General features: G+C 36.7%; 1 protein-coding gene across 1 annotated transcript in view; it reads left to right on the forward strand.

Moving 5' to 3' along the window:
- Window positions 1–26925, forward strand: part of MALRD1 (MAM and LDL receptor class A domain containing 1) — a 910872-nt gene that overhangs the window by 65899 nt on the left and 818048 nt on the right. Inside the window, 2 exon segments of the mRNA XM_043967510.1 lie at window positions 23046–23165; window positions 25812–25958. Of these exon segments, the coding sequence (XP_043823445.1) occupies window positions 23046–23165; window positions 25812–25958 (267 nt within the window).

Consider the following 26925-nt stretch of genomic DNA (forward strand, 5'->3'; position numbering starts at 1 on the left):
AATGTCATTTGGGTAAAATCAAAGAAGGCGGGTTTCCTGATCATTTACATGTTCTATAAAGATGATTAAATGCTGCTTTTGGGAATTCCGGATTTATGCCTCAGATATATAAGCATTTCAAAGGCAGCTTTTTTCTTTACTGTGAAGTTTGAAACCAAAGGTTTTCTTTATGAGCCAGGAAGATCAAAACTTAAAGTGGAAATATTGTCTGATTGACATTATTAACTATATTAAGCTAGTCTGAGTTTTGGGGTATCAACAGATGGAAATAAATCATTTTTCCCAGAGTACAAGGGAAGGACTGAACATTTCAGTGTTAAATGAATGTTGCTTAGCCAGACTGAACTTCAAATGACATTCATTGAGTTAAATTAACAGTGCTTATAACCAGATCTTTTTAAAAATTAAAAACAAATTAAGAAACCCTTTTTTTTTTCATTTTACAACAAATTTTACACATGTAGCTCCTTATCAACAAGGAAATTGATGAGAAGTGTAATTTTTTTCTCTCTGGAAGGAGGGGCTGGGAAGATCATGGAAGGTAAAATTCCTGAGAGATAGGGGGAAACCCTGGGAACTTTTAAGCTGTGCAAAGAGCTAAGGATTCAAGAGGTACAGATGTATGTGAGTGATAAGCTGACTGAAAGTGAAGGGGGCTGATACCCCAAAGTGAATATAATTGTTGACATCCAAAGACTTGTATCAGCTAGTCTGATTGAAGAGTTATTTGGATGAATAGAACTGGATGCTTGTGTGACTGCCTGATGCACAGCTACTGCGACCTGGTGAAGGTTTGCATTCTCTTCTTCATACCAGGATTTTCTTCCCATCCTGTTCTTCTCACTAACTTCTTAGCTAACCACTACCAATAAAATTTCTGTCTATTTAAAATCTTGTTCACTTTCTCTGTGTACTTTTAAAATGATTTTTTTGGTCTTCATATAAATATAAGCTGATTTTTATTGCATTCTCAATAAGCATTTGCTATAGTGAAGAGGACAATTAATGATGGGTGAAGAACAAAAGGAAACCTATTTGGTCAATTGTCCTAGACTCTGTATGCATATCTTCATGTATGAAACATTCAACTCCCTACATGTGTGAACAGATACCTCCTTAGGTTTTTTACCTTGTTGTCTTCCTCTTTAGTCAATCAGTTTTGATCCTCTCTTGGTTGTTAGAGTCTACTCTAAACCATCTTCCTCTCTGTTCTTTATATAATTTCCTTCTTTTCTAAACCATCTTCCTCTCTGTTCTTTATATAATTTCCTTCTTATGTGCTAAGACTTTCTAGATAGCAAAATATGCAAAACCAATCTGCTTCCATGCTAGGTATCACCTGTCTTTTTTCTTTATCACCACACCATGTTGCTATCTCTTCTTTGTTGTGAAGTCTGGAGTTGGCATTCTGCTTTCTGTGTATCTCTGTCAATAAATGCATAGGATAATGATTTTATGAGGTCTCAGAATCCTTCTTTTCTTTGATTAGCCTTTTTAAGCACAGAGGATGATAGTGAGCACTCAGTTTTGACTTTTTCTAAATGATAATTGTTTTTGAAGATGCTACTGAATTTATCTGGGTTAAATGAGATACAAGTTTCTGAAAATTAAACATGAAGGGAATTCTACATTTACTGGATTGCTCTGGAAGAATTCAGAGAACATTTTACATACAAATAATAAAATTTACTTTAAAGAGGATATCACAATCATGTTATTGGCAGCCACAGTATAGGATGAGAAAGTGCCACAGGTTGGAAAACATTACTGACAAGACAGGCTTTGAGAGTGTTGGTAGCTTTTGAATATTTTTCATTAGAGATGAATACTTTCATAAACAGAAACAGAGAAGTAAAAGAGAATTTCATGCCCAATAAAATGATAAAAGATCTATATATTTTGATTGAAAATAGTGCAAAATTTAAAAAAATATTGGGTACTTATTGACTTTTTTATGGACTTTTCTAGTCTTTTAAGTTTGGGCACCTTTAAAGTTTTTGCCTTTTTCTCCTGAGCAAACACTTGCCTAGAATACAATAAAAACCAGATTATATTTATATAAAGACAAAAATTCATTGTAAACATATAGATAGAAAATAAGCAAGATTTTAAAGAGACAGAAACATGATTGGCACAAGTTGGCCAACCAACTACTAAGGAGAGGAGGGTAGAAAGGAGACCAGGATATGAAGAAGAGAATGCAAATATTTACTTTTATTCTTTTTTTGGTTAGTATTATAAATAAAGCAGTTATGGATACTTTCAGCAATGATAGCCTTTATTTCCTTATAATCATATCCCACAAATATATTCTAGGAGAGATACTGTTGGACCAAAGGATATGATCAGCTTTTAATTACTTATTTTATATTTTATATTGCTAGATTGCTTTTCAATAAGTTTGTACCAAATTTGGTCCATCAACAGTGCAACAGGGAAATATGTTTTTTCCTTCAAGACCTATGAACATTGAATTCTAACCTTTCCAGTTGTTTTTCAAAATTTGACAGATGGGGCAGCTAGGTGGCGCAGTGGAAAGAGCACCAGCCCTGAATTCAGGAGGACCTGAGTTCAAACCTGGCCTCAAACACTTTACATTTACTAGCTGTGTGACCCTAGGCAAGTCACTTAACCCCAATTGCCTCACCAAAACAAAACAAAACAAAACAAAAACCCCAACTTGACAGACTCCAATTAGTATTTAATCTATTAATTAGAGTGTTCATCAATTTTAGAGCTGACGGAAACTTTTAAGATCCATGCCTCTCATTTTCCAAATGAAGGAACTGAAGTCTGTAGAAAATGGTTTGGTGACTTACCCTAGGTCACACAGATAGGAAGATCAGTAAATCGTCTTCTGACTTCAAATTCATTTCTTTTTTCCAATCTCCACAGTTACCTCTTTAAAGAAGTTATTTGAAATTAACCATGTATTAGGGCATAAAAACTATACAATCAGATACAGAAAAGCAGAAATAGTAAACACAACCTTTTCAAATCCTAATGCAATAAAAATTGCATTCAGGGGCACCTAGGTGGCGCAGTGGATAAAGCACCGGCGCTGGAGTCAGGAGTACCTGAGTTCAAATCCGGCCTCAGACACTTAACACTAGCTGTGTGACCCTGGGCAAGTCACTTAACCCCAATTGCCTCACTAAAATAAATAAATAAATAAATAAACAAACAAACAAACAAATAAATAAATATATATATATATATATATATATATATATATATATATATATATATATATATATATGAAAGGGAGGGGGTGGCTAGGTGGTACAGTGGATAAAGCACCGGCCCTGGATTCAGGAGTACCTGAGTTCAAATCCGGCCTCAGACATTTGATACTTACTTGCTGTGTGACCCTGGGCAAGTCACTTAACCCCCATTGCCAAACAAAAAAACAACAACAAAAAAAATGAAAGGGGTGAACTCACCACCAATGAAGAGGAAATTAAGACAATTATTAGGAACTATTTTGTGTAATTATATGCCAATAAATTTGACAATCTAAATGAAATGGATGAATAACCACAAAAATATAAATTGACTAATTAGCAGAAGAAATAAAATATTTAAATAACCCAGTCTTAGAAAAAGAAATTGAACAAGCCATCAATGAACTTCCTAAGAAAAAATCCCCAGGACCAGTTGGATTCACAAGTGAAGTCTACCAAACATTTAATGAACAATTAATCCCAATACTATATAAATTATTTGAAAAAAGAAGTGAAGAAGTCCCATGGAATTCCTTTTATGAGACAGATAAGTTGCTGATACTCAAACCAGGAAGAGTCAAAACAGAGGAAAAAAATTATAGCCCAATCTCACTAATGAATATTGATACAAAAATTTTAAATAAAATATTAGCAAAAAGATTACAGCAATAAAGCACAAGGATCATACACTATGAGCAGATGGGAATTATACCAAGAATGTATGGCTGGTTCAATATTAGGAAAACTATCAGCATAATTGTCCATATAAATAACAAAACTAACAGAAATTATATGATTATCTCAATAGACGCAGAAAATGCCTTTGACAAAATACAGCACCCATTCCTATTAAAAACACTAGAGAGTATAGGAATAAAAGGATCTTGCCTTAAGATGATAAGTACTATTTACCTATAATCATCAGCAAGCATTATTTGTAATGAGGATAAGCTAGGAGTCTTCCCAAAACAATGAGGGGTGAAGCAAGGATACCCATTATCACCTTTATTATTTAATATTGTATTAGAAATATTAGCTATAGCAATAAGAAAAGAAAAATAAATCAAAGGAATTAGAATAGGTAATGAAGAAACAAAACTATCTGTCTTTGAAGATGATATGATGTTATTCTTTTATTTATTTATTTTTTTAGTGAGGCAATTGGGGTTAAGTCACTTGCCCAGGGTCACACAGCTACTAAGTGTTAAGTGTCTGAGGCTGGATTTGAACTCAGGTCCTCCTGACTCCAGGGCTGGTGCTCTATCCACTGTGCCACCTAGCTGCCCCATGTTATTCTTCAAAAATCATAATCAACTAAAAAGATATTTGAAATTATTAACAACTCTAGCAAAGTTGCAGGATACAAAATAAACCCCCATAAATCATCATCATTTCGATATATTACCAACAAAGTCCAGCAACAACAGATAGAAAGAGATATTCCATTTAAAATAATGTGGCCAACATAAAATAATCAGGCATCTACCTGACAAGTCAAACACAGGAACTATGTGACCAGAACTACAAAACACTTTTCACACAAATAAAGAGAGATTTAAATAATTGGAAAATATTAATTCCTCATCAGTAAGCTGAGCCAATGTAATAAAATGACAACCCTACCTAAGTTAATTTATTTATTTAGTTCTATACCAATTGAACTATAAAAAATATTTTGTTGATCTAGAAAAAACAATAACAAAGTTCATTTGGTAAAACAAAAGTTCAAGGATATCATAGGAATCAATGAAAAAAATCCAAAGGAAAGGGGTCTATCAGTACCAGATCTCAAACTATATTATAAAGCACTAATTATCAAAACAATCTGGCACTGGCTAAGAAACAGAGAAGTAGATCAATGGAATCAAATAGATACATAAAATACCCTAGAGTAAATGACTATAGTAATCTAGTATATGATAAATCCAAAAATCCAAGGTTTTGGAAAAAAACTCATTATTTGACATAAACTGCTGAGAAAACTAGAAAACAGTATGGTGGAAACTAGGTATAGACCAACATCTCACACTGTATACTAAAATAAGGTCAAAATGGCATCATGATTTACACATAAAGGATGAAACCACAGTTAAATTAAGTGAGTGTGGAATCATTTATTTGTCAGGTTTATGAGCAGAGGAAGAATTTAGTACCAAAGAAGATAAAGAGAGTAACACAAAATGTACAATAGATCATTTTGATTATTTAAAATTAAAAAGTTTTTGCACAAACAAAACTAATGCAACCAAGATTACAAGGGAAGCAGAAAACTGGGAAATAATTTTTGAAACAAAAATCTGATAAAGACCTCATTTCTCAAATATGTAGAGAACTGAGTCAAATTTGTAAAAATACAAGTTATTCCCCAATTGATAAATGGCGAAAGAATATGAACAGGCAGTTTTCAGACAAAGATATATCAAAGCTATCTATAACCATATGAAAAATGCTCTAGATCACTATTGATCAGAGAAATGCAAATTAAAACAACTCTGAGGTATCACTTCACACAAAGCAGAGTTGCAAATATAACAAAAATGGAAAATATTGGTTATTGGAGGTGATGTGGGAAAGCTGGGATGTTAATCCACTGTTGGTGGAGTTGTGAAAAGATCCAACCATTCTGGAGAGCAATTTGAAACTATGCCTAAAAGGCTATAGAACTGTGCATACCTTTGATCCAGCAATACTACTGCTAGGTTTATATCCCAAAGATATCCCCCAAAAGAGAAAAAAGACCTATTTTTACAAAAACATTTATGGCAGCTGTATTTGTGCTGGATAAGTATTAGGAATCAAAGGAATGCTCATGAATTGAGGAATGGCTAAACAAGCTGTGGTATATGATGATGATGGAACATTATTGTCTCTAAGAAATTACAAGCAGGATGATTTCAGAAACGCCTGGAAAGACTTGTATGAATTGATGTATAATGAAGAGAGCAGAACCAAGAGAACATTTTGCACAGAGATAGCAACATTATTTGAAGAACTGTGAAAGACTTAATTATTCTCAACAATACAATGATCCAAGACAATCCCAAAGGACTATTGATGAAACATACCATGAACCTTCAAAGAAAGAAATGATATTGATGGGACACAGACTGAAGCATGCTATTTTTCACTTTCCTTTTTTTCTTTTATTTGTTTTCTTATAGAAAATGACTAATATGATAATGTTTTATGTAATTGTACATATATAACCCATATCTGATTGCTTACTGCTTCAGGGAAGGGGGAGGGGAGGGAGGGAATGAACAATAAATTTTGGAACCCAAAACTATAAATAAAAATTACTTTAAAAAAGGAGGTATTTGTATTTGTAAATACAAGTGTATAAAGATAGTTATATTTCCTCCTGCTAATGTTGTCTGACTGTGTTCTTTGAGCATTTTTCTATCAAGGGATGGGTATTCCTCATAATTAAAAAAAAATAAGTTCCCTATAATTTGATGCTAGATATTTTCAGATATTTTTGACAGATATTTTCCTAATCAACAGATTAGGAAGTCAAAAGATTTCCTTTTACTTTGTTAATATTTTTCATTATAAAAATAGTTTTTATTTTTATATACCATAATTTGTCCACTTTCATCAATAATTTCTTCCATTGGTTAAGTAGGTGCCATGTTTTCTTCCTCTCCATAAATGAAATAATATATTATTCCTTTTATACTTTTATATTTTTATAGTGTGTGTTAGTAGGTATAGTTCTATGTTATTATTTTGCTATAACCCTATAAAATAAATTCTCAATATTCTTATTGAATAATTATTCTTGTTTAATGATTTTTCTACTTTTGTTCTGAATTTAACAGATACCAAATAAATTGAGAATTTCCATTTATGCTATGTAAAAGGAGAGGATTTTGGATTAAAATATGGTTCTCTATTAGGGAGGGCTTGCTTTTTTAAAATAAATAATAAATTAAACAGGTAACTTTTTCTTTACATTATATAGTCTTTTAATATTTTCATTAAACATTATTTCTAGTTTTGGTTTTTAATATTTTATTTTTTCAATTACTTGAAAAAAAACAATTTTTAACATTCACTTAAAAAAATGATTCCCAAGTTCCCTATTTCCTTTCCTCCCTTCATTATACCCTGAGATGACAAGCAATTTGATATAGATTATAAATGTACAGTCATACAAAGAAATATATATATATATATATATATATATATATATATATATATATATATATATATAAATGTTGTGAAAGAAAACAGACAAAAATCCTCATAAAAATAAAAAGCAAAAAGTATATGCTTTAGTCTGTATTCAGCCTCTACCAATTCTTTCTCTGGAGATGGATAGAATTTTTCATCATAAGTCCTTCAGATTTGTCTTGGATATGTTGCTGAGAATACCTAAATCATTCACTGTTGATCATTGTACAAGATTGTTACTGTATACAGTGTTCTACTTCTGCTCACTTCATTCTGCATCAGTTCATGTAAATCTTTCCAGGTTTTTTTTTATTTTTTGAGAGCATCTTGCTTGTCATTTCTTATAGTAAAATAGTATTCCAGCACAACTTGTTCAGCCATTCCCAATTTGATGGGCATCCCTTCATTTTCCAATTCTTTGTCACCACAAAAAGAACTGCTATAAATATTTTTGTACATATAGCATCTTTGCCTTTGTCAGAGATATTTGCAAAATTTCCCCCCAGATATCTGATTTCCTTGTAATCTTGACTGCATTGGTTTTGTTTGTTCAAATAACCTTTTTAATTTAATGAAATAAAAATGATCCATTTTATATTTTGTGAGGCTCTCTATCTCTTATTTGATCATACATTCTTCCCCTATCCATATATTTGAGAGGCAAACTCTTCCATGCTCCCCTAATTTTGCTATGCTATCATCTTTTATGCCTAAATTATATACCTATTTTATTTTATCTTTGTATATGTGAGATATTAATCTATACTTAGTTTCTGCCATATTGTTTTCTAATTTTCCCAGCAGTTTTCATCAAATACTGAGTTCTTGTCCCCAAAGTTTAGATCTTTGCATTTTCCTCCTCACCGTGGGATTGCAACCTGGACCTGTGACCTGGATCCGTATATGGACAATTTAACAGTTCTATACCCAGTGCCATCAATATGTGCTCTGTAATCTTCTGAACAGTTGTTCTACCCTTTTACAATATGTAGACTGAGAGCTCTGGAAGTTGCTCCTGCAGATTTAGTAGCCCCACAACGTTTGTGGTGGTTTATTGGGGATATGGTTTGTTCCAGGTTCATCAGTATGCTGCCTTTGCTGGACTGTGCTCCATTCTTATCCCAGTGACATAGACCTTTACTTTTGAATTTTTAAGTTGTCCTTGCCTGGAGTATTGTTTCACACTATTCTTTAGCTGGTTCTGCTACTCCAGAATCAATGTTGAGGCTTTATTTTAAAGTTGTTTGGAGGGGAATTTGGGAGCATTCAGTTGAGTCCTGGTTTTACTCTGCCATCTTGAACATGTAACTTTCAAAGTTGTTCTGCTTGCTATTTATTCCTTTATAGTCATGTTTTCTTCTCATATGTTTCAAAGGGAATAAGGGAAAATCCCATGCCTACCCCTACTTATCCTTCCCTCCCCCAAGCCAGAAAAGGGAAGAAAAGCAAAAATTTAAAAAAAAGTTATTGATAGCCAAGCAAAACAAAATCCTATGCTAGTCATGTCCCAAAATGTATATCTCATTTTGCATTTCAAGTCCAATACCTCTTTGTCAAGAGGTGGGGAGCCTATTTCATCAGAAGTATTATGGACTGATGGTTGGTCATTTCATTAATCAGAGTTCCTAAATCTTTCAAAGTTGTTTCTGTTTATAGGATTATGATTATATAAATTGGTGTTATTATATACTCTTCACTCTGCCTAATTTTATCAATGTCCTCATTTCTATAGATCTTCCACCATCTGTCATTTTCACTAGTCTGATGGGGTCATACAAATAAAGCACAAGTGGCACAGCTGTAACTTGAATAATGACCCTCAGTTTATGACTCTTTCCATGCAATACCTGTTCCCTCTCTAAAACTAAAATATTAATAGATAACCTTTGGGCTTCAGTTTACAATTCACATAGGTCTTTCTATACCTTGTTTATATGATCTTCTAAAACAAACTTGTTATGGGGAAATGGAAAACACCATATCCCAATTTTACTTAAATTGACCTGTGGGTGCACATAACATGCCTAACAACAAATGCTTAATATTAGAATGGTATGAAGAGACTATCTAGAGTGACTAAAGTTGAGAATGGAAGGAAGATAAACTAATTTCCTTCTTCCTCCAAATCAGCAGGACCAGGTTGAGGTGAAGTTGAAGAAGATTGACTAATGATGACTATATTTCTTTTTAAAAATTTTTTATTCTTTATTAAACAAATGACAACTAGAATGAGGATTTTCAGATACATAGTAGAAGAGAAAGCTGGTACTGTGGCACACTTAGAGCTTGGTTAGACATTGAAGATGCCATGATAATGCAATTCATCCTGAACCATTCATTGCCAGTCATCTTGACTTTTGTCTTGCCAATGGACTCTGATGACTTTGGAAGAGAGAAAATGGCTTACAATTTCACTTGCCTCTGTAAGTCACTTAACTCTCATTGGCCCACACACAAAAATAAATAAAATAAGGGATATTCTGAAAATCACCTGGAAATATAAGATACCAGCCACTGAGGTCCTTTTTTGAGCTAAACTGCCAAGCATTCAAACGCTACTGTAGAATACAACTCTGAGGGGCCGGCCATGTTGTTTGAGTACTAAACATGTATTTGCTTAAAATATTATTGTATGGAGAACTCACAGAAAGCAAAACATGTGGCAGAGGAAGAGAAACAAGGAAACTCTCAAGGTCTCTTTGAAGAACTTTGGAATAAATTGCATGACATGGGAGTCAATAGTGTAGGACTGTCCAACATGACATGCTCATAACACAGAAGGCACTGTGCTCCTTGAGCAAAACAATTTCAGGAGCACAAAAGAAATATGAGACACACAAATTTAGAGACATATCCACTCCAAATGTTCATAGGGACTATTTGTGCCTTACCTGTGGTAGAGCCTTCCAAGCTTGTATTGGTCTGATCAGCTGACTTCAACCTAATGATGCCATTTTGGTCCTCTTTGAGAACAGTGGACAATAACAATACAAGTAGAAGAGAAAAATCAGATTGTACATGCAACTCTTGGTCTTCTGTATAGTTTGCTTTTCTTTTTAAGCATATATTATGAACAATTTTCAAAGTTGCTTTGCGTGTTTGGTGTTCTTTTTAGCCTTTACTTTTGTTCTTTCCATTTAAAAAAAAGATGGACTTTATCACATTGTTAAAGGCTAAAATTCTAGCTAGTCTGTCTAAAATATCTAATGAGTGGTCACCAATAAATTATAAGCTTTAGCAAGAGTTAGGCATTTAAGCATTTATTAAGGAGAATAAGAATTTGGTAAAGAGAGAAAGGCCTACATTCATCTATCTGTTAAAGGGAGAGTGCATTTCTAGCTCCCCTCTCAGCCAGAGTCCACAGGGAAGAGCACCAGGCTCCCCCTTCTTCCTCCCACTAGTAAACGTCACTTCCTGATGCCAAAGATGCATGTTCTTGCCCTCAGAGACCTTCACCTCATGGCTCAGCTTTTCTACAGTAAGTCTCCAGCAGGTGGTGTCATTCCAATCGTTAAACATTGTGTCTGTCTTCTAAGGTCTATGTAAATGGAAGTATAATAAACTATTTACCTTTGTGTATTGATGCTTTTTCTGAAAATCTTTGTCTTTTATGGGTCTTTGACTTATTTTTCTCTGATTATGTATTTTGATTGATATTGATTGATAGACATATCTTGATCAAGCTATATAGATGCTTTTAAATAGTGAAGCAAAGTATAGGATCTTTAGCCCATAGAAAACAAGACTGAGGGCTAGCAGATGGGCAGCTCTCTCCAAGTATTTGAAGGGCTTTCATGTTGGAGAAACGTGTTTTGTTTGGCCCCAGAGGACAGAACTAGAAGCAATGGATAGAACTTGTTAAGTGGAAAATCTGAGCTGCTTGTCAAGAAAAAATTTCTACCCATTAGGGCTATCCCCAAAGTGGAACAGACTGCCTCAGGAGGTGGTGGGTTGTGTGTTAGTGAAGAATTTCAAGCAAAGACTGAATGCCCACTTGCTGGGTATACTCTTTGTAGGGAGGGCAGCCTTGTTCACTCACAGGCTTGACCAGATGGTATGTGAGGAGTCTTCCAGCTCTTGAGGTTCTGTGATATGTTTTAGTTATGAGCTTCAAAAGAAGCACTGAAATTGGCTGGTCAGAATGCATTATTTTGGCACTTCTTGAAAAGGAAGTTTTTGTTCAGTAAACGTAAACTTTTGACAGCTGGAGGTGGGTACACCACAAACTATTTTTCTTAATGTGAATTTTAGTTTGAACATAAAAACTTGCAGTGTAATATTACTTGCAAATAATTTAAAATATAGTGCATTTATTGCTTCAAATGTGGGAATTGAGGGTGATTAATTCTTCTATCCCATCATTAATGCAAAGGCAGGTTTCTAGAGCACTTTAATCTGGGCTCTAACTTTTAAAAAATTAAATGTGCTATACTTGGTTTAGGCTTCTTTTTTTGAAGATGAACATGAAAATCTGTTCTTCCCTGAAGCCATGCATTGTGCTGTTAGCTGAGTAAAATTAATCAGAGCCATGCTGTTGCTTTGCTGTACAACAAATCTGGTGGTGCCTTCAAAATGAGCTATACTTGTTTTAGTGTCTCTATCTATCCATTTATCCTTGGAAAGATCACTTTTAAAACTTAAATGCTTGTTAGAAGACATGAATTAAAAATTTCCTCTTGGAGATTGAGCATAATCCACTTTTTAAAAAAACTTTCAGTAGAATTGTTAGAATCAGTCAATAAATATTTATTAAGTTTCTCTTACCTGCCAGGTACCATTCTAAGTGCTGGGGATACAACCAAAGATAAAAGACAGTCTCTGATCTGAAGGAACTCAGTCTAATGGGGAAGACAACATGCAAACAATTATGCATACACAAAGGTATATACAGTAAAAATTGGGGATGATCAAGAGAGGGTGAGCATTAGAATTGAGGGGGAATCAGGAAAGGCTTCATGTAGAAGATGGGATTTTAGCTGAGTCTTGAAGGAATCCAGGGAAGCCAGAAGGTAGTGCTAGGGAGGGAGAGAATTGCATGGATGGGAAACAGCCAGAGAAAATATCCAGTCAGGAGATGGAGTGTCTTTTGTGAGGAGCAGAAAGGAGGCTCATATTATGGGATATCAGGGTTTGTGGCTGAGGAGTATAAGGTATAAGAAGGCTTGAAAGGTAAAGAGGGAGCAGATTACTATGGGTGTAAAGAAGAAGACAATATTAGATTCTGGCAGTGCTAGGGAACCACTGGAATTTAGAGAAAGAGAAAGTAAGAGAGACAGAGACAGAGAGAGGGAGAGACACAGTATGCATGTGTGTATGTAATATGTGACATGATCAGATTTATGCTTTTAGATGATCACTTTAACTTCTGAGTGCAAAATGTACTGAAGTGCGGAGAGACTTGTGACAAGGAGGCCAACCAGCAGGCTTGGTTTCCTTGACATTAAAGGAAATTAATAAATTAATTGGAATATTGTTCATTATACCTAAATATAATTAATAAACTATGAATTCAGGGTCTTCTATGAGATTATGAATTAGGGAAACCCCAGTGTGGAAACTCATTCCTTTGATGCATAGTGACAAGTAGTCTATAGTTTTCATTGAGCAGGTCTTATTCTTTTCTTATGTCCTAGACCACTTTGGCAGGCTGGTGAACCCTATGGACTCTTTCTTAGAAATAATATTTTTAGGAGGCAGCTAGGTGGTGCAGTGGATAAAGCGTTGGCCCTGGATTCAGGAGGACCTGAGTTCAAATCCAGCCTTAGACACTTGACACTTACTAGCTGTGTGACCCTGGGCAAGTCACTTAACCCTCATTACCCCACAAAAAAGAAATAATGCTGTTAAATGCATAAAATAAAGTATATAGGGCTGCCAAGGAGTTAATTATATTAAAATATAGTTATGAAAATGTAGAAAAAAAATGCTCACAGACTAGGGTAAGAACTCCTGACCTAAAGAGTCATTTAAGGACACAGACACTTTAAGTAACTTGACTATGTTCAGTCATTTTTCAGTTGTGTCCAATTCTTCATGACCCAATTTGGTATTTTCTTGGTAAAAATACTGGAATTTTTTGTGGTTTCCTTACCCAGTTCTTTTTACAGCTGAGGAAACTGAGGCAAACAGAGTTAAATTATTTTCCTAGGATCATATCATTAGTAATTATCTGAGGTTAAACTTGAACTCAAGTCTTCCTGAGTCCAGGTCCAGTTTTCTATCCAAGGCTCCACCTGGCTGCCTGTAGTTACACAATTACTATATGTCTAGATAAAACTTGAATCTAGCTCTTCCTCAGCTCAGGGCCAGCTCTCTATTTTTCTGCTATGACATGCAATCTTTTTTTGCTTTTTTTGTTATATATAATTAGTAATAAATAACAGTAAAAGTATGTGTAAAAATATTTATTAAATTGAATAATAATTATGAATGATCATTTGAAGACCGAAGTTGAAGATCAACAGCTTTTATACACTTGGTTGAAACATAAAGTTTCTCATATCTGTTGCAAATAATTTAAATAAGTGCATATCAAGTAATTCTCAGAAGTCAGAGCCATGGGGGTTAGTAATTAAATCAGTCAACAAAAGTTAATTGAATGGCTACTGCCTAGCATGTACTGTGCTAGGATTATCAACAGACAGTGCTAGAGAAAAATAAAACTCTTCAAAGTTGTAGGACAGTAATTTAAGTTGTGGGAATTTTTTCCTTTGTTGCTTGTTCAGGTGGTAATTTGGTGCCCAAACATCCAGAAAATATAAGTAGTCCCAAAATCAAAAGTATAAACTAAAAGCATATATTCTGATAATAGTATATAGAGGTTGTCTTTTTTAAAACATTTTTATTTAAAGTTTTATGTCTTGAATTCTTCCTCTCCCCCCTCCCTGAGATGGTAAGCAATAAGATGTAAGTTACACTTGTGCAATTATGTATAAAAAACCATGTTATACATTTTACAGAAGTAGACTCAAATAAAAGAAAAAAGAAAGTGAAAAAATAGCAATTTAAGTTAGCTCTCATGTGCTGCTTTGAGCTGATTCCAGCTTACCCCTGCTACTGCCCAAAATAAATCAAGCTCTGATGTCTAGGAATCAGTAATTTTTTTTTTCTTTTTAACCCAATAGAGAAGCATATTCCATAACTTTGCTTCGTAGCTTGTTTAAAGATTACTACAAAGCAGTAACTACTAAAAAAATGTCTATATGAATCTTGAGGGATGAACAAGATCTTGTCTTCTCAATTCTGCTTTTAAAACAAAAGACAGTCACTTCTATTGATTGATCTTATATGCCCTGATGATCACACTTTTGTGATCCATCACATTGTCCGGTTAGACAGGCCTGCCCTTTGCCTTTAGAGGCCTGTTAGGTCTCTAACAACAAAGCCTGCTAAAGATAATCTCAATCACACACTGAGCAGCACCTGGCATCTTGCTAAATGGCACTACACCTGGTGGAACTTAGTATAATGGAAAGGACACTGGATAGGATCTGCTTCGTAGGATCTGGGTTAAAATTCTGGCTTTAATACTTAATAATGACTATGGGCTTTTCAGGACCTCACACATTCGATTTCACAGAGTTCTTATCTTTCAAAAAATAAGCTGCTTGAAAGTATGAAGTGTTTTGTTCTTTGTATTTGTATCCTTTGTATTTATATTTTGTTCTTTGCATTTATTTATATATTTTTATACATATTTATATATGTATAGGACCTAGTACCCTGCCTGGCACATAGTAGGCTCTTAAGAAATTCTCATTAATTGATCTTAAAACACTCTCCTTAAAAAAGCAGTAGTTTCTGGGTGGGCAAATAACTAACTGATTTGTGGGTATAACTGATGTTGACATAATGTAGTCAAGAAGTTTATAAGTAAAACATTATATCTGCTTATTAACAAGTATTTATTATGCAAATACTATGTGCTAAGAGCTGGGGATACCAAGAAAGACAGCAATTGGATCCCAAGGAGCTCACATTCTAATTGGGGAGACAAGATGCTATGTACATACCGGATAGGAACAAGGTAAATGGAAGATAATCTCAGAGGGGAAGCACTAGCAATGGGGAGGACCAGGAAAGACCTCTTGCAAGAGATGGGATTCCAGCTGAGTTTGAAGGAAGCTAGAGAAGCCATGAGGAGGAGGTGAGGAAGGAGAACATTCCAGTCATGGGAGATAACAAGGGAAAAGGCACAGGTGAGGTAGATAGAGATGGTGAGCAGGGAACAGCACGAAGGGCAATATCAATGGATCATTCTACACAGCACAGGAGAAAGTATGAGAAAACTGAAAAGGCAGTAACTTAAAAACAGGACTGTTATATTTTATCCTGCAGATAATAGGGAGCTACTGGAGTTTATTAAACAAGAGAGGGTGTGATATGGTCAGTCTTGTGCTTTAGAAGATTACTGAAGTGTAGACTTGAGATTGGATTAACCAGAAGGCTCTTGCAGTAGTCTTTCTTTGGGTGAGGTGATGAGGACTTACACCAATGTGGTAGCAATGTAAGTGGAGAGAAGCACAATATGCAAGAGAGTACAAATGCCCAGACTTGGAGAAATATGACCATGGAGTGAATTTGAGAGAGGAGTCAAGCATTACACTGAGTCTATGAAGCTAGATCACTGGGAGGATGTTTATGTCCTAAATAGTAATAAGGAAGTTGAGAAGAGTAGAAGATTTTGGGAAAGGGGAGGAAGATAATGAGCAGAAATTGGATAACTTGCATTTGAGATACCCAAAAAGGCAGTTGGCGATGAGAGCCTGGAGTTCAGGAGAAGATTCAAGATGGATTTATAGATCTAGGAGTCATATATGTAGATATCCAGCTCCTGTGGGAGCTAATGAGATCACCAAATGAAATAACACAGAGTGAGAAGAATAGAGGGCTCCACATAGGCCTTTGGGAGACAAAAAGAGTTAGTGGCTATGACCTGGATGAAGATGAATCAAAGGTGACTTAAGAGAGACAAGGTAGGTAGGAAAAGAACCAGGAGAGAACAAAGGACAAAATAGACTACCTAGAGAGTAGAGATTCTTCAAGAGAAGAGACAGCTCAACACTGTCAAAGGCTGATGAGAGGTTAATAAATATGAGGATTCAGAAAAAGACATTCAATTTATCAATTAAGAGGTAACTGATAACCTTATCAAGCAGTTTTATTTGAATGATGAGGTTGGAAGCCAGATTTCATGGGGTTAATAATTAAGTGAGAAGAGAAAGTGGAGGCAAAGAGTGTAGAAGTTGTTCTCAAGGAGTTTAGTCACAAAAGGATAAGAGATATGGGTGACAGCTAGTGTGGATAATCAGATGAATTGAGGGTTTTTTTTGTGGAAAGGGAATGTATGGGTGTATTTATAGGCACCAGAGAAGCAGTCAATAGTCAGAGAGTGACAGAAGATTAGTGAGAGCCTGGGGGTGAAAGAAGGAGCAATCTACTGGAAAAGATGGTGTGGAGATGCCATGATGATGGTGGTGGTGGTTGTGGTGGTGGAAGTAAAAGAACAAGTTCTCAAATGCACATACATCAGACTACCATAACAGGGTTTTGAGATTTGGGCCATAGGCTGCCATCATATGTGGACTTTTGGCCAGGTTCAAATTACTTATTTGTTTAAGATGAGATTCTCAATATGGCCATATTCCAGGAACTACTGCCATAAAATCTGAGATGTTGGCATTGCCATAGGCTGGTCATGGCTCATAAATGGAGGATTTTTAGAAGCTGCAAAGGAATTTTCCACAGCAGTTCTTGGTGAAAAGTGAGAAAGACTGTCAGAAGTATGGCCAAATATTGACAACATTATGGTATATTGGAGTCTTTTTGAACCTATTCTGTATCTTTTTAAGGAGTAGGGAGAGGAAATAGCTTTGTTTTCTTTTAGAGTATAAGCTCTTTGTAATAAGAGATTGCTTGATTTATTCTTCCTTTCAAAGGAAGGTGAATCCCTGAAACGTTGTGGGCATTTAATATTAAAATATGGACTATAGTCTTTGTTCTACAGATGGAAACCTATTCTATCTGTTGTGACCATATTGTTTCAGCAGATCACCAGTGCTAAAGTTCCCTTTCTATTTACTTCATACCAATTAACATAACTTCCTTTTTTAGTTCCATACAATTTGTGCTTAACTACTTCACTATTTTTATTTACAGTAATTTCCATCTTTTGACTTGTATGAGCAGTGACAAATTAGAGAGATAAAGTGCACTATTCAATTGAACTATGGCCAATGCTTAATTATGTAGCTCTAGGGGACAGCAGATTTGTAGCTATTATATGAAGCTACGAAAATTATGGCTTTAATTGTTACATGGTAATTGTTATTGTACAATTTTTGGATCATTTATTGCCAACCCTCTCCCAACTTGCATATGCTATTTTATTTCTAGTGGATCCTACATTCCAAAGGATTTGCATATTCATAGTCTGCAAACTCCCATTAGGAGAAACCAGTTTATGTATGCATCCATAATTTATTTTCATAACCAATTACTTTAGTTTTTATCACAAACAAATGAACAGATAAATAGACCTTCTCTATTCAGCCATAGATGACTGGAGTTACCCTTAAAACTCTTGATCTATGTTAGGTTCTATTTATTTTAAAAATACTGTACAATAGGCCTTCAAATAATGGATACTTGCTTCAATTCCAGAGCTAGAATGGAGGTACTACCTCTCTTCAAACCACCAAGTAACTTAGCTCAGTGAGTCTTCAAGGGGACTTGTTCTTAAATAAAGAGATGTGTTAACTGGGGCTACTTTTGTTACTAGCAGAAATACAGATTTCCTGGTCTCTGTGATTTATCAGTGGAAGCCCTCAGAACCTTAGAGAGCTCATCTTCCTTTTCCAGAGGGAGCTAGACCTTATCTTGCTGGATAGGATGGGGTAGGAACTACAGAGAGGAAATAGATGGGTAGAATTAACAGTGAGAGAACATCAAAAAGCTACCCATGGGGGGGGCGGAGCCAAGATGGCGGAGGAGGGGCTGTGACTCCCACAAGCTCCAGATAAACCCATCCATTCACACCCAAATACTGCGGTAAAAATCAAAACCCAGAATAGCCTAATGCACATAAGAACAGAGTGAGACTGTTTCTCCGCAAAAGAGCAATTCTGATCACCTACTGATCAGGCTGAACAGCTCAGCACGCGGTCTGGACCCAGCCAGGGACAGTGCTTCCAGCACATGTCAGTCTTCAGCACCAGCAGCTTCTGAGGCTCCGATCACGGTCTGGTGAGGGGGTTCGGCGGTGGGCCGGGGTGAAGTGGAGGCAGTGTCTACTGGAGTTGGGGCAAAGCGCCCTGGGTCTGAACCAGTGGGCTGAGTCGAGTGGTGGTGGCCCAGTGGGGGAGGGGTAAAAGCATGCCAAGCTTCCGACCATAGAGAATCAGAGTTCAATCAGACTTCTGTTTCTGGGTCAAAGAGAAAGCAGCTGTGATTACTCATAAGCCAGGCAGGCTGAGAAGAAGCCCAATCACCCCCTGGGCCATGCTGTAGCACGAACAGTGTGTCCTGGAAGCAGCGCTACACTTTAAGGAGTAAAAAGCCAAGAAACAGTAAGCCAGGATGAGTAGGGAGAGAAAGCAGAAGACCATCGAAAACTTCTTTGGGGGAAAGGTAGACCACAATACATCCTCAGAAGAAGATAATAACAGGATCAAAGCTCCAATATCCAAAGCTTCCAAGAAAAATATGAACTGGTCTCAGGCCATGGAAGCTCTCAAAAGGGACTTTGAAGAGAAAGTAGGAGAGATAGAACAAAGATGTAGAGAAAGAGAGGAAGGAATGGAAAGAGAAATGAGAGCAATGCCGGAGAGTCATGAGAAAAAAGTCAACAGTTTGAAAAGCCGAATGGAAAAGGAGATTAAAAAACTGTCTGTTGAAAATAATTGCCTAAGAATTAGGATTGAACAAATGGAAGCTAGTGACCTTCTGAGGAACCAAGACACAGTAAAGCAAATCCAATTGAATGAAAAAATAGAGGGCAATGTGAAATATCTCCTTGGAAAAACAGTTGACCTAGAAAATAAATCTAGGAGAGATAATTTGAAAATCATTGGACTACCTGAAAACCATGACCAAAAACAAGAGTTTAGACACCATCCTCCAAGAGATTGTGAGGGAAAATTGCCCTGATATTCTAGAAGCAGAAGCTAAAATAGAAATTGAAAGAATCCACCGATCACCTCCTGAAAGAGATCCCAAAAGGAAAACCTCCAGGAATATTATAGCCAAATTCCAGACCTCCCAGGTCAAGGAGAAAATATTGCAAGCAGCTAGAAAAAAAGGAATTTAAATACTGTGGAGCTCCAATAAGGATAAAGCAAGATCTAGCAGCTTCTACATTAAAGGACCGGAGTTCATGGAATATGATATTCCAGAGGGCAAAGGAACTGGGACTACAGCCAAAAAGCACGTACCCAGCAAAACTAAGCATCATCTTTCAGAGGCAAACATGGAACTTCAAGGAGAAAGAAGACTTTCAGGAATTTGTTATGAAAAGACCTGAACTGAATAGAAAATTTGACTTTCAAATACAAGACCCTGGAGAAGCATAAAAAGATAAACAGGAAAAAGACTTCATGAGGGATATTAAAAGATCAAACTGTTAACATTCCTATATGGGAAGACAATACAGAGGACACAGGTCTGAACTGAATACAAAGGGATGTTATGTTTTGTTCTTTGTGAGGTGTCTTATGTATGGGGTCGGATTTGGGCTTGGGGCCTCCTGGGTCCAGGGCTGGTGCATTGTCCACTGTGCCACCTAACTAACCCATAATGACATCCTTAAAATAGGGTTGAGGTGTAGGAGAAATAGACTGGGGGAGGGGGAAGGGGAGAGATGGTCTGGGGAGAGGTTGTTCACATGAAGGAAACAAGAAAAAAGCTTATGGAGGGGAGGGGAAGAGGGGGAAGGAATTGGGGAGTGAGTGAACCTTAATATCATCAGAATTGACTCAAAGAAGGACTAACATACATACTCAAGTGGGTATATTAATATATTTTGCCCTGAGGGAGGGCAGGGAGATAAGGGGGGGGGAAGAGGGGAAGGAGGGAAGGGCAGATTCTGGGAGAGAGTAGTAAAAAGCAAAATACTTCCAAGGAAGGTGAAGATGTTCTGCATAATGGCACAAGTATGAAATATTGAATTGCTTGATTTCATAGGGAGGGTTGAGGAGAGAGGGAGGAAGAAAATTTGGAACATAGAATTAGCTCAAAGACCTTAAACTCATCAGAGTTGGCTCATGGAGGGAATAACATTCACACCCAGTTGGGAGGAGTAATCTATTTAACCTTATAGGAAAGTATGAGGGGAAGAGGATAAGGAAGGAAGGGTGAAAAAAAGGGGAGTGCAGAGTAGGGGAGGGGACAGTCAGAAGTAAAATACTTCTGAGGAGGAATAGTTTAAAAGAAGATAGAAAATAGAGTAAATATCATGGGAAGGGAATAGGATGGAGGGAAATAGTTATGATGACTTTGCTGGGCTAATATGAAGAAAATTCTTTGTCAAGTTTAAGGTACTTTATTTAGGTTATGATGAAAAGGATACTATTAGAAAAACCTGGAAAGACCTACATGAACTGAAGCAGAGTGAAATGCACTGTATACAAAATAATAGCAATAGTGTAAAATGATCTGCTGGGAAGCATGTGGTTATTTTCAGCAAGGCAATGGTCCAATATAACCCTGAAGGACTTATGAAAATGGCAACCCATCTACAGAGAAAGAAGTGATAGTATCTGAAAATAGATGGAAACACATTTTTTTCTTTTCTTTTTTTTTTTTTCTTTTTTGGTGAGGCAATTGGGGTTGGGTGGCTTGTCCGGGGTCATGTGGCTGGTGGCTGTTGGGTGTCTGGGGCCGGATTTGGGCTCCTGTACTACTGGTTCCAGGGCCGGTGCTCTGTCCGCTGTGCCACCTAGCTGCCCCTGGAAACACATTCTTTTAAAAAATTTTTTTCTCTTTGACAATTCCTCAGTCTGAAATTTTGGGAGTTTTTTGACTGTTTTTTTCTCACAACCTAGCTAATGTGGGAATGTTTTCCATGACTACTCATGTATAATTTATTTTGAAATGCTTGAGTTCTAGTGGGTGGGGGGTAGGAATAGAGGAGGAAGAGAAGTTGGAACAATTTTTTTTAAAAATTAATGTTAAAATTTGTTTTTACATATATTTTGGAAAATAAAATTATATTCAAAAAAATAAAAAAGGTAAAATTAAAAAAAAAGATAAAAAAAAAAGCTACCCATCCTTATGGTTTCATGACATAGTCAAATTTGGTCTCAGAGAAAGGAAACCATCCTGTGGATGACTAAAGGTGTTCTATGGTGCATTGGACAGTGGTGATTTCTTTGATGTTATTGATGATGCTTCTTCCTTTTTCTGGAGAAGGCTAGCATCAAAACACATATTTTGTATTAGGGAATATTAAGTGATAATAAAGTTGAACTTTTATTAAAGGAAAAAAAGGAGACCTTATATAAAAGATGCATGTTGTAAGAATACATCACAGCATCATGGTGCGGAGGCATAGAATAGTCTGAATAAAGCCAGATTTGGAGTCATAAATCCCTTGTTTGAAAACAAAATCAGTCTGTGTGTTACTATCTGTGTGATTTTGTCCAGGACACTTAGTCTCTTTTGGCCTCTAATTCAGTCACAGGGTCTATGTTTAAGGCCTGTCTCTGTCATTTATTATCTCTTTGACTTTGGGAAGGTCATTTAGCCTCTTTGGCCTTCAGCTTCCTCATTTGTAAATTGAAGACGTTGAAGTCCATAGCCTCTGGGATCCCTTAGAGATCAATATTGATCATTGTATGATCCCAGGATCCATAAAATGAGGAACCTGGACCAAATGAACATCAAGGCTCTTCCCAGATCTAGATTCTATTGTCCATTAATGTTAATTTTAGAAGGTTAATAAAATAATCATAACTAGGAGGGTATACCATTAATGAGAGAAAATAAAGGAAGAACAGAATTATGAACATCCTTTCTCTTTGGACTGATATAGAAATGATTGCTCATTCAGAAAGAGCTCTCTCCATCTCCTCTCCTTCCCCAACTAGAAACATAGATTAATCCCAATAATGTTAATTTAGTATAGTCCACTGGTGAAACTGTTCTCAGATATTTGTTAAAATCAGCTTGAGCCAGAGGGAGAAGTGTGTCTGGGGATCAGGGCCAAGTGGATCACAGCATTATATATATGCACTTAGAAGCAATTTTAGAGTTTATCTATTCCAGTCCCTTTATTGCATGGATGAAAAAACTGAGGCCCAAAGATGTTAAATGATTTGCCTAAGATCACATAGTGATTGAGCTAGGATTTGTACCTGGGTCCTCAGATTCCAATGGTTCCTTCTTTCCATTGTTCAATCTTGCTCATCTAACTTCAATTCCTATACATGTTCACAGTGTAGACTCTGGGTTTCTCTAGCTTTTTAAATTTCTTTTCTTGGTCTGGCCAAGAGATTTGCTTAAAGAAATAGACATTGAGCAATGTTGAGAGGATATTTTACTGGATAGTTGGGCAACTTTTTTCTTAAAGAAAAGTAAAAGCGGCCCTCCCAAATGCTCTAGCCTTTGCAGATAATAATCACATTTCACTTCTTGTTAATCTTTTAACAGGTGAAACTTTACCATGTCAAGAAAGATCGAATACCTGTGACTGGACACACCAGTCGGATACAAGTCTATGCCATTATGAAAATGGCTTTGACCATGAATCTGCAAATGAAAAATCCTGTTGTAAGTGATAAAGTGGGGATATTGCCCTGGGCCCCTACTTGTTTGGTGAATATTGTATAATTGTTGGTTTCCCGGGAGTGGTGCAGTTCATAAAACTCGGGGCACACTAATAGGAATGCTTATTTGTTAACTTTTCTTTTATCTTTAAAAATGGCAATATTGAAGATGATACTCAATTTCTATTTAGATAGTGAGAGCCTAATAGATAGATAGTGACAGCCCTAGGTCTTTCCATATCATTCAGAAAAAAAAAAGATCTCTTTAAAATTATCTTGATTGGGGGCGAATAGGTGGCGCAGTGGATAAAGCACCGGCCCTGGATTCAGGAGTACCTGAGTTCAAATACGGCCTCAGACACTTGAAACTTACTAGCTGTGTGACCCTGGGCAAGTCACTTAACCCCCATTGCCCCGCAAAAAAAAAAAGATTATCTTGATTTAACATAACAAAATTCAATAGTGCACATAGTAGGTATTTAATGTTTGATTGATTGGATTCATAAAATTCACTAGGTTTCATTAAAATTAAAGCATTTATGGTTGCCATAAGTATGTTCAGTGGGTGGAGGGGTGACCTTGAAATCACAAAGACTTGAATTCAGTTTCTATTTCTGATACAGACTGGCTATGTGACCATAGCCATGTCATTGTATTTCTCAATGGTCCTGGAAATTGTCTAAGATTGGAATTCTTAACCTGGAGTCAGAAAACTTAAAGTTATTTTCTTCTTTTTTTTTTTTTTTGAGGGGGAGGTGATGAGGGTTAAGTGACTTGCCCAGGGTCACACAGCTAGTAAGTGTCAAGTGTCTGAGGTCAGATTTGAACTCAGGTCCTCCTGAATCCAGGGCCAGTACTTTATCCATTAAGCCACCTAGCTGCCCCAGTTATTTTCTTTTTTTCTTTCTTTCTTTTTTTTTTTGGTGAGGCAATTACGGTTAAGTGACTTGCCCAGGGTCACATAGCTAGTAAGTGTCTGAGGCCAGATTTGAACTCAGGTCCTCCTGAATCCAGGGCTGGTGCTCTATCCACTGCACCACCTAGCTGCCCCAGTTATTTTCAGTATAATTGTTTACTTTATAATCCTATTTATTTTACTTTATGCATTTAAATACGTTATTCTGAGAAGGTGTCTCTAGGCTTTACCAAAGGGATCTGTGACACAAACATGGTTAAAAGCCCAAGTTGCTTATTTGCATCAGAGGAAATGGGGGGGGATTCCTTTACCAATGAAGACATAGGTCAAGGTACCTCCACCCATCTACAAAATAGACACAAATGCACAGATACTCTATCTTCCTGACACAAAGTGATAGGATTCCATTTAATAAATAGGAAAATCAAGGCTGAGGCTGATTTGCTATGCTGTCCCATTGCAAAGTAGACTTGTATTTCTTTTTTTCTCTTTTCCTCCCAATCAAGATTGGTACCAAGACAGAGGTGGGTAGCAGACTTTTAACTGGGGTTTGGGAGAGAGGGGATCACAGTCTAAAGGACATCTCGAGTCTGGGCTGGCTGATTGAAAATCTCTCTCCCCTACCTTGCCTCTCCTGTGCTCTCTACACATTCACCCTTTCACCATCTCATTCTTTGGCCATTCACGGTGGAGGCTGGCCTAGAGCCTGGGGTAAGCCATAGATTGGGAAGTGACTAAGAGGGGGGAGAATACCTATTCTCAATTATTTCTTGACTACTGAATGGAAGGAAGTTCCAGAGCCAGAAGGCTCAAGGGGCTGAGGGTAGTTCGAGGCCCATGGGAGAAGGAAGATAATTTGGCATGGGGGATGGAGGAGTCCTAACTTATTGCTCTTATGGATGATGGGTGAAGACTCACTTTGCTCCCTCTGAGAAGAACCCATTAAAAGCCTGGAACTCATGATGACTTAGACCTTTTGAAGAAGCTGATAGTTTGGGCTATGTGACCAATATAAAAAGATTCCTCCCAACTAAGGGTAATGTCCTAACATGGCAGAATCTCTAAACATGGTATTTTGGTCTCCTAAAAATAGCTCCTGGGGCCTTTCATAGGGGAGACACCATCTTAGGTTGTGTAGAAATACACCGTACCTCCCTGTTTTACACATTGGCTGTCACCTCCTATGCAGGATTGCTGGTTCCCATGTTCACATATCCTCTGCCTCTCTGCCACCCATCTTGCTCTCCTCCCTCCCTCCCTCTCATCACTGATCTTATCATCCCTCAATCTTAAGAGTTTGAGGGACCCTTGATAGATACAGTGGAGATTTGCCTTTTACTAAAAAATGAATTGATTTGGGAGGCAGGGGCCCAGGGGAGTTGTTCATCCCTTTCTAGAGCTTTCCTTTCTTTGAATGTCCCTCCTCCTGGCCCTTAGGTTAAGGCAGCTCAGAATCCGTGGACATGGTGGAGGGTGGTGGAGTGGAGACATTCTTCTTAGGATGATGGTAACCTACAACTTGGGAGAGTTAAGGGAAGGAGGTCCAGCAGAGAAGGCAGAAGGAGTAGCCCCATGTTGTCAGTCAGTTACTTAATTAAAAATAAATTTCTTAAAAAATAATTCTGAGTAATCAGACACAAAGTAGTTTACCCCAAGTCAAATCAATGAGAGAATTAGGTCTAGGCTCCTTTGTTGTTTCTTCATAAAAAACAGAGCTTTTTTTCCCCCCTCTAGTATGTCAGTTTTGTGGGTTTGAGACTGATATGTGTGGATGGAGTTCTCCAACATCTGCCAATGAAATTTCCTGGGTGCGCACAAAAGCAGGAGAGAAAATGGGCTTTAAATCAGCACCTTCAAAGGATCACAGTGGCGATAATGAAGGTAAGCAAACCCAAGGGTTCTGTTTTGTGTTAGTCCTAGGAATGTGCTTTTATTGCAAGAGTATTAGAAAATGCCACTGGGTGTTTTGATGGAAATATATGTTAAATAGCTGGTGACTGCTCACAAAACTATAGCATGAACAGCTTAAGTATCTGTGATTTCTTCAGCAAGGGCCCTTCTTCCACTGATTCCTGTGCCAAATTGTCTAAACCAATGGTGTGAAACTCACAAAGAAATGAATCTGCTGCTTGCATATTGATTAAGAAAACTGCAAATTCACAAGGTCTCTGTTGTCTTTTTATTTATTTATATTATATTTTTATATTTCCCAATTACATTTTAATCTGGTGGGAGTCACAGGCTGAGGAGAGTGAGTTTGTTACTTCTAAACCATAGGTTCTTAACCTGAGGTCCAAGGAACCCTTGGGAGGTCTGTGGATTGATTTAAAGGGTTGTGTATAGTTGGATAGAGGAAAAACATGTCTTTATTTTCACTAACCTCTAATTGAAATTGAGCTTTTTCTTCAATTATTTAAAAACCATGATTCTGAGATAGGGTTCATAGGTTTCAATCTGTTGAAGGGCTCTGTGATAGAAAGAATGTTAAAACCCTTGTGCTAAAGTGCTGTAAATGGCTTTGATTTGTGGCATTTATTACTAGTGGCCAAAAAGAATTCATTAGCCAGTGGCCAAATTTTTAGTTCTCTAAACAAGGCTTGTTTGGATAACAGATACCAAATCCATCATGGGATTTATTCTCAAAGTCCTTCCAGACATTTAGAGTTTCTTTTTGATTGACTTTCAAGAGCCCAGGGATACCCACATGCCACAGTGAGGCTTTGGAGTATGACTTGAATGAAGATTGTCTTTCTACTTATTAGAAATTAATAGAAAGGGATCTCTTCTCTAGCTGTTTAGAGATAGAGTTACCCTGGATTACATTTTTACTAGTCTAGTTTTTATTGTT

This window comes from Dromiciops gliroides, chromosome 5 (genome assembly GCF_019393635.1).
Source record: "Dromiciops gliroides isolate mDroGli1 chromosome 5, mDroGli1.pri, whole genome shotgun sequence".
Classification (NCBI taxonomy): Eukaryota; Metazoa; Chordata; class Mammalia; order Microbiotheria; family Microbiotheriidae; genus Dromiciops; species Dromiciops gliroides.